This window comes from Macrobrachium nipponense, chromosome 42, assembly GCF_015104395.2.
Source record: "Macrobrachium nipponense isolate FS-2020 chromosome 42, ASM1510439v2, whole genome shotgun sequence".
NCBI lineage: Eukaryota > Metazoa > Arthropoda > Malacostraca > Decapoda > Palaemonidae > Macrobrachium > Macrobrachium nipponense.
Genome location: NC_061103.1, coordinates 49,766,865 through 49,784,724, shown reverse-complemented (window position 1 = coordinate 49,784,724; position 17,860 = coordinate 49,766,865). Strand labels below are relative to the sequence as shown.

General features: G+C 40.4%; 1 protein-coding gene across 2 annotated transcripts in view; it reads left to right on the top strand.

Annotated features, from left to right (window-relative positions):
* The window catches only part of LOC135213199 (nose resistant to fluoxetine protein 6-like), a 71,159-nt gene extending 53,637 nt beyond the window's left edge, over nucleotides 1-17,522 (top strand). For both annotated transcript variants that reach the window (XM_064247170.1, XM_064247172.1), the window contains exons 17-18: nucleotides 230-375; nucleotides 16,669-17,522. In XM_064247170.1, the coding sequence (XP_064103240.1) occupies nucleotides 230-375; nucleotides 16,669-16,794 (272 nt within the window). In that variant the 3' untranslated portion in view covers nucleotides 16,795-17,522. The remainder of the gene's footprint in view (nucleotides 1-229; nucleotides 376-16,668) is intronic.
* The last annotated feature ends 338 nt before the right edge of the window (nucleotides 17,523-17,860 follow it).

Genomic DNA, 17,860 nt, shown 5'->3' with positions numbered 1-17,860 from the left:
AGCATCGTGCTACTTCCTCTCCTCCATCCTGCAGTTCAGGTGTCACTTTCAGATCCCTGCATTTCATCTCGTTCTTTCTCTGGATCTCTTTACCTTATTGTCTGCACACTCCACTTTCCTCTTCCCATTGTTTTGAGAAGCTCTAAATGGCTAAAAGTGCCCACCCAGTGCTTGTCTTTATAACCTACATCCCATCATTCGTTCATCTGTTCGTTTGCTCATTCATCAGGTGTAGTGAACAGCTTCTTGTCCCATCCCTCCTGGCAACCTCTGAGTCGCCTGACTTACTGCATGTTCCTGGTGGCGATTCCTGTTCAGACGATCATCTATGTCTACAATGACTTCTACCCCCTTTATTTCTCACATCTGAACAAGGTTAGTGCTCTGTTCTGAAGCTTCTTTTTTTTTCCTTTTTTTTATAAATACTAGAAGAGACAGGGTTGAAGTCTTTTTCACTTCTCACACTGAACAAGGTAGGTGTTGTGTTCTGCTGCTTCTTTTTTGCAAATAGAAAAGACAAAGTGGCTAGTATCAGCTGCAACATCAAACTAGCCAACTGTCAGGTACCGCAGTCGTAGCTCAGGCCAACTGGCGCACGATGGATTATTTAGGTTATGGGTCCTTGTCCTCAGATTCGCTCTCCCTACACAACTTTGTGTGTCAGCAGAAAAAGTGAGTTTCTGTAAATTTAGCAATGTTTATTGACAACTGTATTTTATTGCCTTAATGCTTCCAGAAAGTACAAATAATCTATAGTAATAAAACCACAGTAAAAAAGAAAAGCACTAATAAAATGAACATACATCAGGATGCTTTTTAGTGATAACTTTTGACTCTTTTCGTGATAAATTTGCAACAGTTTTTTACTCATGCATCAACTGCAATTAAATCCAACATAAATTTGTTATAAATACTTAATTTTAGTTTTATACTTAGATAAATACAAACATATACTATATATATGCGTGTATATAATATATATAGATACATTGGGACCCCCATATTCGCGTACTCCGGATTTGCGGATTTCTCCCTGGACCATATCAACCCATTACTTGCGGGAAATATGATATTGTCATGTTACAATAAAGTTTTATACATACTTACCTGACAGATATATACTTAGCTATAGACTCCGTCGTCTCCGACAGAATTTCAAATTTCGCGGCACACGCTACAGGTAGGTCAGGTGATCTACCGCCCTGCCCTGGGTGGCAGGACTAGGAACCATCCCCGTTTTCTAATCAGAATTCTTCTCTTCCACCTGTCTCCTGCGGGGAGGCTGGGTGGGCCATTAATCGTATATATCTGTCAGGTAAGTATGTATAAAACTTATGTAACATGACAATATTGTTTTTTATAACATTCAAACTTCCCTGCCAGATATATACTTAGCTGATTAGCACCCATTGGTGGTGGGTAAGAGACAGCTAACCACTGAAATAGACAGGTAAACAACATATGTTGTAGGTATTAATAAACCTTGGTTCCTACCTTATTAGGCTGAAGACTTCGCGGCTACTGCCTTGGAGTCTGCTTAGCCTCAAGAGCCTCAGCGAGATATTGATCTATGGCTAAGAGTTCTTGTGGGTCTGCCAATGGGGTCTTATCCACTTACTCGGCAGAGCCTAAAGGCCTTTGTCATTGGGTGCTATTCCACTAACATGACAATACACCTTGTTCAAGGAGCACAAAACCGATCCCGATCACCTGATCCTAACATCCATGTTATGTAAGATTGTAAAGGAGTGATCCCCGAACTCCTTACAAACAACCAAAAAACTCGAAAACATTAATTACACTTTCATTACAAAATATAAAAAAAAAACAATTTTGTACTCCCCTACTGTCATACATACCCTTGATCCCCTACCAGCAATGACACTCTGCTCCCGTGCGACAGTAGTGAGCTTGCTAATAGAAAAACCAAGCACATAATCTGACAAGAGGGTTTTGGTTTATGTACGATAAAAACACAAAATTAAGGATCAGTCTTTGCTCCAAGACCCAGTACTGTATCTGCTGATACAAAAGGACCTAGCGAGAAGCACTTCTCATAGGTCACTCTCACATCCTTCAGATAATGAGATGCAAAACACTGAATTGCACCTCCAATATGTAGTTCTCCAATGATATTCTTTAGAGACATATTCTTTTGGAACGCCAAAGACGTTGCTACTGCCCTCACTTCATGAGTCTTGACCTTTAGAAGACCGAAGGATTCCTCCGAGCAGTTCTTGTGAGCGTCCGTAATAACGCTTCTCACAAAGAAAGCCAAGGCGTTCTTGGACATGAATCTTTTGGGGCTCTTTACCGCACACCAAAGACCTTGTTGACAAGCTCCCATCTGTCTCTTCCTCTCTAAATAGTATTTAAGAGCTCTCACTGGACAGAGAGATCTCTCTATCTCTCTGCCTACCAGGTTAGATAGGCCTTTTACCTCAAAACTTCTGGGCCAAGGTTTTGACGGGAGGGTTTTCGTTCTTTGCCAGAAACATTGTCTTGAAAGAACAGATTGGCAGCATCTCCTTGAACACCACCGTGGAATCCAGAGCGTGTAATTCGCTCGTCCTCTTTGGCTGTATCGAGAGCCACCAGGAACAAGCATTTCCTAGTGACGTCGCGGAAGGACGCCAGATGTAAAGGCTCGAATTTATCCGATGAAAGGAATTTCAGGACCACGTCTAGATTCCAACTAGGTGTTCTAGGAGTAGCTGCTTTCGAAGTCTCAAAAGATCTAATTAGATCGTGTGTATGATCTTTGTCGGTAGCAATGTCCAGGCCTCGATTCCTGAATACTGAAGACAGCATGCTTCTGTATCCTTTTATTGTCGAGACAGATAGGTGTGATTCCTCTCTCAGAAAGAGGAGGAAATCGGCAATATTCACTATAGAGGTACTGGCGAGGTAGGACAGCTTCTGACCCTTACACCACCTCCTAAAGACTTCCCACTTCGACTGATATAACTCTTCTCGTCGAAGCTCTGCGGGCTCTAGCGATAGAGCCCGCAGCCTTGCGAGAAAAGCCTCTCGCTCTGACAAGTCTTTCGATAGTCGAAAGGCAGTCAGAGCGAGACCTGGGAGGTTGTGATGAAACCTCTCGAAGTGGGGTTGTCTGAGTAGATCGTGTCTGTTTGGAAGCGATCTGGGGAAGTCCACTATCCACTCCAGTACCTCCGTGAACCATTCCTGGGCTGGCCAAAATGGGGCTATGAGTGTCAACTTCGTGCTCTTCGAAGCTACGAAACTTCCTGAGCACTTCCCCCAGGATTTTGAACGGGGGAAAGGGCGGTATGCGTCCACACCCGACCAATCCATGAGAAAACGGCCTGTTACTATTGCGAAGGCTCTCGGATCTTCCACTAGAGAGAAAAAGATCTCTATTCTTTTGGAGAGGAACGTCGCAAACAGGTCTATGTGAGGTCTCCCCCACAGGGACCAAAGACTTCGACACACTTCTTCGTGTAGAGTCCATTCTGTGGGAAGGACCTGATTTCTCCTGCTCAGTCTGTCCGCTCTCACATTCTTGATCCCTTGAACAAACCTTGTGAGGAGAGTTATGCCTCTTTCTTCCGTCCAGGTTAACAGGTGTCTTGTCAACTGATAGAGGGAAAGAAAGAGTGCGTTGCCTCCTTGCTTGCGTATGTAAGCCAGAGCCGTGGTGTTGTCCGAGTTTATCTGTATCACCCCGTCTCTGACTATCTCTTCGAAGAACTTTTAAGGCTAGGTGTATGGCCACAAGTTCCTTGCAATTGATGTGCCAGGACACCTGTTCCTTGTCCAGGTGCCGTGACACTCCTTGCTCTAGCGTCGCTCCCCATCCCGACTCCGAAGCGTCGGTAAATAACACTTGGTCTGGGTTCTGCAGAGCAAGCGATACGCCTTCGTTCTTTTGAAGCGGAGGGATCCACCACTTCAGATGATCTTTTACTTCTTGTGGAAGTTGGAAATGTCCGAGAGTTGGGACACCCGTCTCAACTCCACACCCCTCTTTGAGGAAAAACTGAAGAGGGCGAAGGGTGAAGTCTCCCTAGTGCGAGAAGAACTTTTCCAATGAGGCAGGGTCCCTAAAAGGCTCAGGTAATCCCTCGCTGAGCTGTTTCTTTCTCTCTAAGAAGCTCGAGATTCTCGACAAACCTCGAGCGATTCTTTCTCGCGAAGGATATACCCGAAAAACCCGAGAATCCATCTGGAATCCCCAGATAGACCAAGTTCTGGCTGGGGATCAGTTGTGACTTCTCGAGGTTGACGAGTAACCCTAGCGAATCTATCATGTTCCTTGTTACTTCTAAGTCCTCCAAGCACTGAATCTTCGACTTGGCCTGATCAGCCAGTCGTCCAGGTAAGAGGGAGATGTTTATCCCCTCTAGGTGAAGCCATCTTGCTACATTCGCCATCAGGTTGGTGAATACTTGTGGGGCTGTAGACAGACCGAAGCACAGAGCCCTGAACTGAAAGATCTTGTCTCCTATTACAAAGCGAAGATATTTCTTTGACAAATGGCTGAATGGGAAACGTGGAAATATGCGTCTTGTAGGTCCAGAGAGACCATCCAATCTCCTGGACGAAGAGCCGACATTACAGAGGCGGACGTTCCATGCGAAACTTTTGTTTTTCTGTACGAAGCGATTCAGAGCGCTTACGTCCAGAAACTGGCCTCCACCCCCCCGATGCTTTGGTACTAGAAAAAGGCGATTGTAAAATCCCAGGGGAGTGTGGATCCTGCACAAGTTCGATGGCCTCTTTTTCCCACATTTGCTCCACCATTTGAAGGAGAGTCTTTCTCATTAACGGGTCTCTGTACCTCGCTGACAGTTCCCGAGGCGTAGATGTTAGGGGCGGGCTGTCGTCGAAGGGGATTACATATCCCTTCTTCAGGACCGACACTGACCAAGGGTCGGCTCCCCTTTTTGCCCATACTCCTGCAAAGTTTAGGAGTCTGGCGCCCCACTGGTGCTTGGAGGAGCAACAAGTCACTTTGATTTCTTGAAGGGCCTAAATGAAGACCTTCCTCTCTTCTTCAGAGCTCTTCTTTCTGGCAGGTGGACGAGCCGCTTGTACCTCCACGAAAGGGCTGCTGAGTAGGACGAGATTCCTTCTTAACCGTCGACACTACAGGGCGTCCTTTCTTGGACGTTTGCGTTAGTAGGTCCTGTGTCGCCTTCTCAGTTAGCGAGCGAGATATATCCTTCACTAACTGAGAAGGAAACAGATGATCTGATAGAGGGGCGAACAGTAAGGCAGTCCTCTGGCTCGGAGAAACCCCTTTCGATAATAGGGATCCATAAACTGATCTCTTTTTAGGAGACCAGCACCAAAAAGGGAAGCCACTTCACCCGAACCGTCCTGTACTGCCTTGTCCATGCAGACAGGACGCTATGGAGAATTTCTGGGTTTTCAGAAACTCCGGATCCTTGTTAGATTTGTTGGCCAGAACTCCGAGTGACCAATCCAGAAAATTGAACACCTCTAAAGTGACAAAAAGTCCCTTTAGAAAGTGGTTCAACTCTGAAGTGCTCCACGTCGCTCTGGACCGATCCTAAGGAGAGACGTCTAGAGGCCTCCACTAAATTGGAAAAATCGGCATCTGCAGAGGCAGGTAGAGAAAGACCCATAGTCTCTCCTGTCCCATACCAAATACCTCTCTTCCCGTGCAATCTGGAAGGAGGCATGCAGAATACCGTCTTTCCTAACTCCTTCTTCTTGTCCATCCAAGAATCTAAAGAATGGAGTGCCTTCTTCAATAGATATCGTAGGCTTCATTTTTAAAAAGGGCGCCGACGATTTTGCCGTAGCACTGAGTCTCGAAAAGAGCGAACGAGGAGAGGAGGAGCCGCCGGACTAAGAGAATCTCCAAACTCTTGCAGTAGTAATGAGGCTAAGACTTTATAACTAGAAAGTCCCTCATTAGCAGGAGGCTCGTCATCAGACAACTCGTCTAACCCTCGATCAGACGAAGGAGAAAGTTCACGTTTGGAGGGAGAGTCCTTCCAAGACCTCCTATGTTCTGAAGGAGAGGAGCTCCTATTTGGAGAAGAGTCATAACCTCCAGGCGAACGAGTCGACTCTTGCCTCCTGGCTCTGACTCTTGCCTCCTGGCTCCTCCTTGGCTCCTGACTCCTGCCTCCTGACTCCTGACTCCTGCCTCCTGACTCCGGATCCTGCCTCTGACTCCGGACTCCTGCTCCTGACTTCGACTCCTGGCTCTGCCTCCTGACTCCTGCCTCTTGGCTCCTGGCTCCTGCCTCTTGTCCTGCCTCCTGCCTCTTGCCTCCTGGCTCCTTGCCTCCTGGCTCCTGCTCTTGCCTGCTTCTACACTCCTGGCTCTGGGCTCCTGCCTCCTGGTTGACTCCTCACTCCCTGGCTCTTGGCTCCTGCCTCCTGGGTGACTCCTCACTCCTGGCCGGTGCCAGAAAGTCTGATCGTTTCATCCCGGTTCGTACCGGAAAACCCTCACCTCGAGTAGGAGTATCGATCCTGGAGGTAGATACCTCCATACGTCTGGAGGATCTTTTAATAGGAAGGGAAGTGTCTTTCCTTCTAGGAGGCTCCTTTTGACAGGACTCCTACAAACGACGAAATCTGTTCCTGCATCGCCATCATGAACCTCTTTGTAGCCTCCTCTTTATCCTCTTCGGGAGGAGGGGAAGGAGGAGGGGAGGAGTCCATAGCCTCCACCTCCGGCCTCTTCTCACTCTGGTTGAAAGGATGGCTCTTCTTGCCTTTTCTTCCACTCCCGATGGAGACTCCTTCAGGGAAGTTTTCAGGGCTCGAGTCAATATTCGGAGCCTCCAACTCCTCTTGAGAGGCCGAGATCGATCTGAATCTCTCCAATCACGTCTCGGTGATGAAGATCCCGACGACGAGAAACACTCACGTAGGGACGCTTTTCTTTACAATAGCGGTCCTTGGCAGTCGTGGGGTGTCACAGAAACCGCCGAAGGGACACCTGATTGTGGGGATTCTCCACAACCTCCTTTCGGCTTTCGACATTCCTTCTCCTCTGGGCATGTGAGCTTGGAAGAGGTCTAGACCTAGGAGCGTTGCTGAGCCGACCAGATGCCCACTCCACTACACTGGGGACACTCATATCACTGTCCACTGAAAAATCACTAGCCTTACCTTGTATGGCAGCCATTTTGTTTTGTTTTCCATCAACTTGAAGGCTGCTTTTAGATCCGCAAGTTCTTTTGCTGGATCTACAGGTTCTGCAATAGGAGAAGGGCTGCAATGGAAGGAGAAGTAGCAATACTTACCCTTGGGGAAGATCCCAAGCTTGGAATTAGTTCAGATCTAGAACTACTTAAACTTCTATGAGAAGCCTTCCTCACTCTTTCTCTTTCTAACTTTTTTAAATAATTAGTTAGATTCTTCCATTCGTTCTCACTCAAGTTCTCACATTCCTTACAAGTATTAGTAAAAGAACATTCATACTCCCTGCACCTCTTGCATACCGTGGTGAGGGTCTACCGAAGCTTTCGGCAACATCACTTAGCCTACATTCACACAACGCTCACAACCATACCAGAGTCAGACATTATTAAAGAAAATTCCAAAATCAAGTCCACAAAACAGTCCACAAAAGCGTATGCCAATCCAACAATCCAGATACGTCACCAAAAGTCGGTCAAGAAGATCAATTGCCGGTGAAAAAAGAAAAACCAATCGAGAGGAACCAACAACAACAAATGTGATGGTCCGGGCGACAGAAGAATTCTGATTAGAAAACGGGGATGGTTCCTAGTCCTGCCACCCAGGGCAGGGCGGTAGATCACCTGACCTACCTGTAGCGTGTGCCGCGAAATTTGAAATTCTGTCGGAGACGACGGAGTCTATAGCTAAGTATATATCTGGCAGGGAAGTTGAATGTATAAAATCACCTATTATCCGGGTTTTCCGACAAAAATAATCACTAATTAGTGTATTTTGATGTTATTTTCATGACTAAATACATTTTTATAATTTACTTATTTTCAAATATTAATATTGATTAATACCGTATTAGTAAGTTTAAAAAGATTAAATGATATCACATTATAAAAATAATAATTCTCCCTCTCTCGCTCTCACTCTTACAGAGATGTATGTTTTTTGTATGATAAATAAATTATTTACTATTTTCAAATATTAATATTAACCCTTAGATGCCTATTAGATGTATTACACGTCGACTAAAATTGTCTGTCGGGTGCTTAATTGACGTACGATACGTCGACTACAAAAAGTTTTTTTAAATATTCACGGAAAAATAGTTATAGGCCTAGTTAGCAAAAAATTTGAAATCACGCACCTTGAGGGATGCTGGGAGGTCACGGATCAAGCTGTTGTTTTGTTTACAAGCGTTACCCAGGTGTGCATCAGTGACACATCAGAAATTCTTTCATCACTTTGTCATAATTTTTGCACCGTTTTATATTAGCCGTTACATAAAGTTTTATATATGAAAATGTGTGCAATTTCATGTAGAATATAACAATAAACAACCCATGGTTGTAGGTTTTTTCGGTTTTGAAATATTTTTATATAAATCATGATAAGTGCCAAAATTTCAACCTTCGGTCAACTTTGACTCGACCAAAATGGTAGAAAAACGCAATTGTAAGCTAAAGCTCTCTTACATTCTAGTAAGATTCAATCATTTACCTTCATTTTACAACAAATTGGAAAACTCTAGCACAATATTTCGATTTATGGTGAATTTTTGAAAAACACTTTCCTTATGTCCGAGCGCGGTAACTCTGTTGTCGAAAATCTCAGAAATTCTTTTGTCAGTTTGTCGTAATGTTTGCACAGTTTTATATTAGCTGTTACATAAACTTTTACATATGAAAATGTGTGCAATTTCATGTAGGATACAAAAAAAATAACTCATGGTTGTAGCTTTTATCAGTTTTGAAATATTTTCATATAAATCACAATAAATAGAAAAAATTTTACCTTTGGTCAACTTTAATCGACTGAAATGGTCAAAAACTGCAATTGTAAACTAAAACACTTACATTCTAGTAACATTCAATCAATTACCTTCATTTTGCAGCAAATGGGAAGTATCTAGCACAATATTTCGATTTATAGTGAATTTTTGAAAAAAAACTTATTTTACGTCCTCGCGTTACAAATTCATGCATCATTTTGTGATAATATTTTCTCTGTGCTGCTTTGATCGTTTTACGGTTTGTTATATACCAAAACAATACAACGAAAAAAAATTAACTCATTAGTTTTAACCGTTTTGCTCACAGCGCGATTTGTATACAATTATATATGAAATTTTTTTTGTGCTGTTATATATTCCAATATTTATATATGGTAATGATATTTTTTTCATTTCTGATGGTTGCATACTAAACTTCAGGCAATGACAAAAAAATGAGCAAAAAATGAACTCTTAGTCTTAAAAACTAAGCGAGCTGTGATTTAAAAAAAAAAAACTTTATTCCTCTTCAGCGCTAACTCCCGAACGCCACTGGCATACGAGAGACACTTTGGTAAATAGCGGCTCTGTGTTTAAGGGTTAATGTAAACAGAAATAATATCAATTCTTTAAAGAAAATACTATATATTGAATTAGTAAGATTTTAGTTTATAAATTTAAAAGATTATGTAAGAATGAAGGAAATCTCAGTCAGTCTTCTCTCTCTAACTCCATTGTACTAAAGCTGTCAAATATATCAAGTAATGTGACACAGGGGGAAGAGTTGTTGTGTCGTTGCCTCTAAATGTTCATGTAATTTCTCTCTCTCTTACTCAGACAAGAGAATTTTTATTGTATGTGTACTATATGTTTATTAATATGTTCAAATAATAATAATGATAATAATATAACTGTAATTTGAAAAAATTATATGTGATAGTATTTTAAAGAAGTACAATAATCTATCCATTTCACTCTTTTAAATAAGGATAAGTCTCTCTCTCTCTCTTTCCACACGAGATATGTATATCATAGTGATAACTCTCTCCCTCTGTTTCGCTGGAGGCTTACAAGTGTATGTACATAAATTAACATATCTGAGAGAACAGAGATAAACTCTCTCTCTCTCTTACTGAGATGAAAGAATTTTTATGGTTTAAATAATAATAATGATAATAATATAACTGTAATTACAAAATTTATATGTGATAGTATTTTAAAGAAGCACAATAATCTATCCATTTCACTCTTTTTGAAGTATATTTGGATGGACACGAAACTCAGATAGATCCTTTCTGAATGACTTTATTTTTAAGACTAACTTATAATGATATACAGTTTAAAAGAAGACAAGATAGTTAACAGGGTAGTTATACTTAATGAGTAGTAAGTAAGTATCTTTTTTTGTAACAACAAACAAATATAACCTCTGGAAATAGGTAGTTATTAAACATAAATACCTAGGCAACCTTTTTCCCCTCGGGAAAAGAATGAAAGTATTAAAGCAAATAAAAGGATAAAGCAATCAAATAATAAAATGGTGGCATAGCTTTGAATAAAATAATACAAAAACACATAATACTTATTAATTATTTTACATTCTAAAATAGTCAGGTGGTCTACTTTGTCTGGTAGACCTTCGAAGTTTTGGTAATTCAGATATCGATCTATCAGGTGAGCTATGAGAAGTTTTACCATTTTCATTTCCCGATAGTTCTTCTGCAGCTGCCGCCTCCTTTTCTTCTACATTTGGGATTTCATTCTTCTCTGCACCTGCAACTGCATCGCCTAACTCTTCACGAGTATTTATGAACTCTTTTGGTAATGGCGGGTCTGGATAGCTGACCAACTCTGAAGAATCGTGTGCTAAAAGTTCATTTTTGTTATCTTGAGAATCATTGGAGATCAGTCTCATTTGATCAATATGCCTCTTCCAATTAAGATACCGTCCACTTGTACATTGTATGTGCATGGACCCAATTTAAGAACCACAACTCCTCGAGTCCATATGCCCTTCTTGGTATTTTGACGATAATCCCGAACCAGTACCACGTCCCCTATATCGAGTTCCCTCATTGGTTTCTCGTTCTCTGAGGCTTTTCTTTCAATTTGCTGAGATGCATCTGGGTGTAGTAAATCAAGGCGTGTGTGTAACTGCCGACCCATGAGCTCTGCAGGCGTGAGTTTTGTTGTACAGTGAGGTGTAGTTCGGTAAGTCAGTAGAAATTGGCACAACTTGGTATTTAAAGATGTATTACACGATTGCAATGTTCTCATCGCCCTTTTCATTCCTTGTTTGAATGTTCTTACTGTATTTTCGGCCTGCCCATTACTGCTTGGGTGATAAGCGGGTATCAGTATAGCTTTTACACCATTTGGGTCATGAAAACTCTTTAAATCCTCAGCCATAAACTGTCTTCCATTATCAGACACGAGCTCTACACAAACCCCATGCTGAGCAAATACCCGCCGCATGATCTCGATGGTATTCATAGTTGTAACTGATTTCATTGGGTGTACTTCTGGCCATTTTGAATATGCGTCAATCTTAATGAGGTACATTTGTCCCAGGAATGGTCCTGCAAAATCAACATGCACTCTTTTCCACGGACCAGAAGGCCATTTCCACGGATTACCCTCAGTACGAGTCGGCATTGGCTGAGTAGCCTGACAAGCAGAGCACCCTTGCACAGTGTTTTCAATATCTTGATCGATATTCGGCCACCACACATGCAAGCGAGCTAATCCTTTCATCCTAACAATCCCCCGGATAAGCACAGCCATGTAGCTCTTCTAAGATTTTGAATCCTATATCTCGACGGTATTACCACCACCCTGGCACCCCATAGAAGACATCCCTTTTCCCCCCCCCTCTTCAATTGAAAACTCACGCTGACGGCTATGGAAGGGTTTCAGTTCCTGTGCTATGTCCTCAGAGTCTGGCCATCCATTTCGTGTATAATATAAAGCTCTAGCCAGTACAGCATCATGCAAAGTTTCCCTTGCAACAGATTTCGCAGTTACAGGAAGAGAGTTCACCTGGTGCATGTTAAATGCAGTTGCTTCTTGTGTCCAGTTTACATGCTTATCTGATGCATCGGAGTCACAATCTGGTAAAGGCAACCGTGAGAGTGCATCAGCATTTCCATTGTCACTTGAACGACGTAATTCAATGTCATAATCATAAGCTGCTAACTGTATAGCCCAGCGTTGTATTCTTGCAGCTGCAATGACTGGAATGCCCTTCTTGGGTCCCAGAATGTATGACAGTGGTTTGTTATCTGTAATAAGGGTGAATTTACGACCATATAAATATTGATGAAACTTCCGTAGTCCAAAGTTGATTGCCAAACCCTCACGCTCAATTTGGGAATAGTTACGTTCAGTGGGTGTTAACATTCTTGATGCATAAGCAATTGGTCTTTCTCCGTTACTGGGTGATATGGGAAACGCATGCTCCAAGTCCTTTGGGTGATGCATCTACTGCCAACGTCACAGGTTTACTCAAATCATAGTGCACTAATACTCCTGTTTCAGTGGTCAGCATTTTTTTAATCTCGGAAAAAGCTCTTTCACACTCTACTGACCAATGTCTTTATGCAGTAATTCCGTGAGAGGCGCTGCGACTGATGAGAGATTTGGCACGTAGCGACGGTAATGGTTTACCAGCCCCATGAAGGATTGCATTTCAGACCTTGATTCTGGCCTTGGTGCCTCCGTGATTGCTGCAATGGCATCCTCCGTCATATGAATACCCTCTTCATCTACAATGAAACTCAAATATTTCAAGGAGGGCGGGGGGCTTCATAAATTCACATTTTTTTGACAAATTACATTTCAACCCATTGATGTGCAACCGCTCAAGTACCTTTTCAAGATGGTGTAAATGTTCAGCTTCGGTTCTCCCAGTAAGACTAATATCATCTATGTTGCATCCACAAAGCACTCCTTGCAGAACTTTATCCATTAAAGACTGAAAAAGTTGTGGTGCTGCTGAGACACCATATGGTAAACGTGTATATCGGTACAAACCAAGTGGTGTGTTAATCGTGACATATTTCCTAGATTCCTCATCTAATTCCACTTGCTGATAAGCTTGCGATAAATCTAACTTTGAGAAAGTTTTTCCACCGTTCAGTCGCTGGTATAGTTCATCTGGATTTGGCATTGGATGTTCAGGGTTTTCCACATAACGATTTATGGTGACCTTGAAGTCACCACAGATCCTAATAGAACCATTGTCTTTTGAAACGGGCACTATCGGTGCCGCCCACTCACTATAGTCAACTTTCTCAATAATTCCTTCCAATTCTAGTCTTTTAAGTTCTGCATTCACAGCATCCCTGATTGCATAAGGAACTGTCCTCGCTTTATAAAAGATTGGTTTTGCATCCTTTCTCACACGAATATGAGCCTTTATATTCTTGGCTGTACCCAGTTCACCATCAAAGACATCACCATATTTCCTTAACAGTTCTTCTAACTTTGAGGTTTTCAGAATACCAGAATGCAGATGATTTACAGCTAACTTTTTCCAGTCAAATCTCGCAAAATGCAGCCAGTCCCTACCGAATAAGGCAGGTCCATTCCCCTGTACCACATACAATGGCACTTCCTCCACTCTGTGTCCTAGTTACGTAGCATATCCCGACGACTTCTATTTTTTCTCCCGTCATGGTTTTCAGCACAATAACGCTGGATTGAAGTACTGTATTTTTCAGATGTTTAGTGTAGAACTCTTCACTTATCAGTGACACAGAAGCTCCCGTGTCCAATTCCATATCAATTGGTATCCCATTTAATTTAACTTTCACTATTATCTCTGGAACCTTATTGTGTCTTGCTTTCATTTTCTTAACACAGTATTTCAATGTATGCACCAATTCATCTTGTAGTTTGCACTCTGTAGTTTCTTCTTTCGAGCAGCTGGTCTCCTCCTCTGCCATGTTGACCGTCGATCGTTTCCTTCCTTGTCTTCCATATTTCCAATTTCGATTGACTGTGGTGTGATTTTCCATTCGGCACATTCTACGAAGGTGTCCTTTTTTATGACACCCATTACACTAAGTATCCTTATGGAAACAAACATCAGCCTTATGGTTTGTCTTCCCGCAATGGTAACACTCAAGGAGAGAAGCTTTCGGCCCAACCACTGTTTTTACCTCCTGAGTTTGACCCTGAATCTTCGTGACATTTTCATCAGCCATTTCCTGACTTAAAGCAATCGAAAATGCTATCTTTAAGTCAAGCTCCTGTTCACTTAATAGTTTCCTCTGTGCCGAGCGGTTGGCCAATCCAATAACAAACAAGTCTCTTAAAACTACACCTTGAAAAGCACCAAACTGACATATTTCCGCCAATTTCCGTTGCTCCGTTGCATAATCAGTGATGGATTCTTCTGGACGTTGTTTCCTATTGTAAAACTTAAAACGTTCAGCTATCAGGATGGGTTTTGGGTGAAGGTGATTTTTCAAAAGCTCAGTAAGTTCTCGATAAGTCCTTGATGAGGGCTTATTAGGGGCAAGCAATGTCTTCAGAAGTCCATATGTAGTCGGCGCTCAAGAAAACTGCCCGTTTCTTATCTTCCTCTGTTATGTCATTTGCTAAGCAGAACTGATCAAACCTTTCGACATAATCTTCAAAGTCCTCAGATTTGTCAAATGCTGCTATATTACCCAAATGCGCCATCCTTAATTTTCCCTTTCGTGAGTCAGTTCCTCGTCGCCATTGAAGTATATTTGGATGGACACGAAACTCAGATAGATCCTTTCTGAATGACTTTATTTTTAAGACTAACTTATAATGATATACAGTTTAAAAGAAGACAAGATAGTTAACAGGGTAGTTATACTTAATGAGTAGTAAGTATCTGTAAACACAAATATAACCTCTGGTAATAGGTAGTTATAAACATAAATACCTAACAATTTTAATTAAGGATAATTCTCTCTCTCTCTCTTGCCACACGAGATATGTATGTCTTAGGGATAACTCTCTCTCTCTGTTTCGCTGGAGGCTTACAAGTGTATGTACATAAATTAACATATCTGAGAGAACAGAGAGATAAACTCTCTCTCTCTCTCTTACTGAGATGAAAGAATTTTTATGGTACTAGTATGTAATATTTTATTGATATTTTCAGTTGTAATAATTAATAATAATAATAATATAATAATAATAATAATAATAATAATAATAATAATAATAATAATAATAATAATATAATAATAATATTAACTGTAATTACAAAAATTCGTATGTGGTAGTATTTTAAAGGTAAAATTAACCTTTCCATTTCACTTACATAAGGATAACTCCTCCCTCTTACTGAGATGAGAGAATTTTTAAGGTAGATATATGTGTTTATTGATATTTTCAAATAATAATAATAATAATAATAATAATAATAATAATAATAATAATAATAATAATAATAATAATAATAATAATAATAAGAATAATAATAATATAGCCGTAATTTCAAAGGAAAATTCTTTCCTTCCTCTTTCTCTGTATACATTTCCCTACCTTCTCTCAACTCCAGAGAAGCTCGGAACTCAGGAAGCTGTCAAATATGTCAAGTAATGTGACAGGGGAGGGGAGGAGTGCCATATAATGTCAACGATTTTAATGGTTTTTATGCAATTTCTCTCTCTCTCTCTCTCTCTCTCTCTTACTGAGATGAGATAATTTTTTATGGTACATGCATGTAATAAGTTTATTATTAATATAATATTTTCCAATAATGATACTATAACTAATTACAAAATTCATATGTGAGTATTTTAAATACGTATATACCTTTAAGAGTAGTACTAATGTTTACTTTGAAATTATATTAATACAATTATATTAATATTTTGAAATTATACTTATACAATTATTTTAATACAATTATATCAATACAATCCTTTGAAATGATAATAATATAATCTCTAAGATTAATACAGTAATATGATAATAATTTAAGGTAAATTTGATGTAGGATGTTACATAATGTATACATTTGGTACTTCCTTTTCTCCTTTTTTTCTCTCTCTCTCTTTCTCGCTCGTTCTCTTCCTCTCTCTCTCAGCAAAATAATTGATAGACAGACAAATAGATACTTGTTCAGCCCTCTCTTTCTCTCTTCTCTGGAAAAGATATATGTATTTATATGGGAGGGAAAGAAGTGTTGCCTACAGAAGTTCATTTCAATCTTTTGATATTGTAAAGAGTTATTCTCTCTCTCTCTCATTTGGCTGTTTATATATTTCTAATGGTAAAATGTTTCAGATGACTTTGAAATGATATTAATAATACCAATTCAATCGTATATTTGATGTAGGATGATACTTTAAGTATACATTTGGTATTTGAACTTCCAAGATAAGCAGATATTAGCATTTTTAGAGGGGAGTTCTAACTATTCGTGGGGGTGACTGGTACCTATCCCCTGCAAATATGGGGAACACTGTATATATATATCTATATATATATATATATATATATATATATATATATATATATATATATATATATATACATATATATATATATATATATATATATATATATATTATATATTATAGGATTTACAATGAGAATATGTAACAAATGAGGCATTTGCCAAGAAAACAATCTTTCTACAGAAACGTGAGACAGACAGACATAAATGCAGTCTTCAGAAACTTGTCAACATAACGATGATGACAGTACTTTTTTTCCAGTCCAATAATCTCCCTCAGTGGGATCTCCGATTTTCATTCCACCAGGTTCTGGAAACAGTTGGCGCTCTGTTTGTCTCTGGCGTTGGGGCAGTTCTCCTCTCCCTCTGTACTGAAGCCCCCGTCATGGGTCTCGAGAAGCTGCTTTTGAGGAGAGACAAAGAGAAGCGCTAGCTGTGGGGAGGGCAGTTTTTAGTGATGGAAATTGGACTGTGGCAGAGTCTCCCTCACCGAGGACGTCACGCAATTGGAATTTTAGAAGTTCAAGCGAAGATGCAATGCACTGCCTCCCTAATGTTATTCCACTGACAGCATTTAAATGCATTTATATCTGTCTACTTATTAACTTCTTCCTAATGAACACCATATTCTTTGGAAGCGCGAATTTCGAGTCAGTGGCCCCTTTAGTGGGCTTATTCCATATGAATAGGGTTACTCTAATTAGTATTATAATAATATTTATTTGTAATGTAGGATAAGTGATACAGTTTGGTTCATTTGAGGCTTCAAGATTATCTTTGTGGCATTTTAAGACACTTCAAACGAAGTCGCATATTTAATTCTGTAGTTTTACTTTCGTAACCGGGAATGAATTGTTTAACTCACAAGTGACTTCGTTAACTAAGTGGCAATTCGGTTCACTTAGGAAATTCTATATTCACAAAAGGGTCCTTCACTTCACGCGGGAGATGCAAAGTGACCTAAAATGTCGTTTGATTAACTAAAAATATACCCAAGTCAGAGGTTGCTTGGTTAACTCGGGGATAACCGAGTGGAGACGAGGGTAACGTGGGATCATCTTCACAAATATGACGCCGTTTGGACAGTCAGGTCGTCTCCTCAAATAATGTTGTCAATCAGATGAATATCAATTCTCCTCAATTAAACTAAATACAGACACATTTGTTTGTTTTCATTTCATCCTTGTCTTTTTTTTTTCTTTTAGAAAATATATCTTCCTTTCCCTTTCCAGCAATGTATCAATCCAAAGGAAAGCAAAAACCTTAGGTACTATCGTGCACGAAAGTCCCTTCCTTCCCTTAGCCATCCAGAGTCTGAACACGATTCCACTGACTATGAATTAACAAAACTGTTGAACAAGTAACTAATGGAACCCAACAGATGTTGCAGTGTAAGGGCAAATATACTGGAATGGAAGGAGTGGGAATCAGGGATTTCCTTGAGCATAGAAAGTGATCGTAAAGATGTTGCTGTTGATTAAGGAAATATGCGATATAGA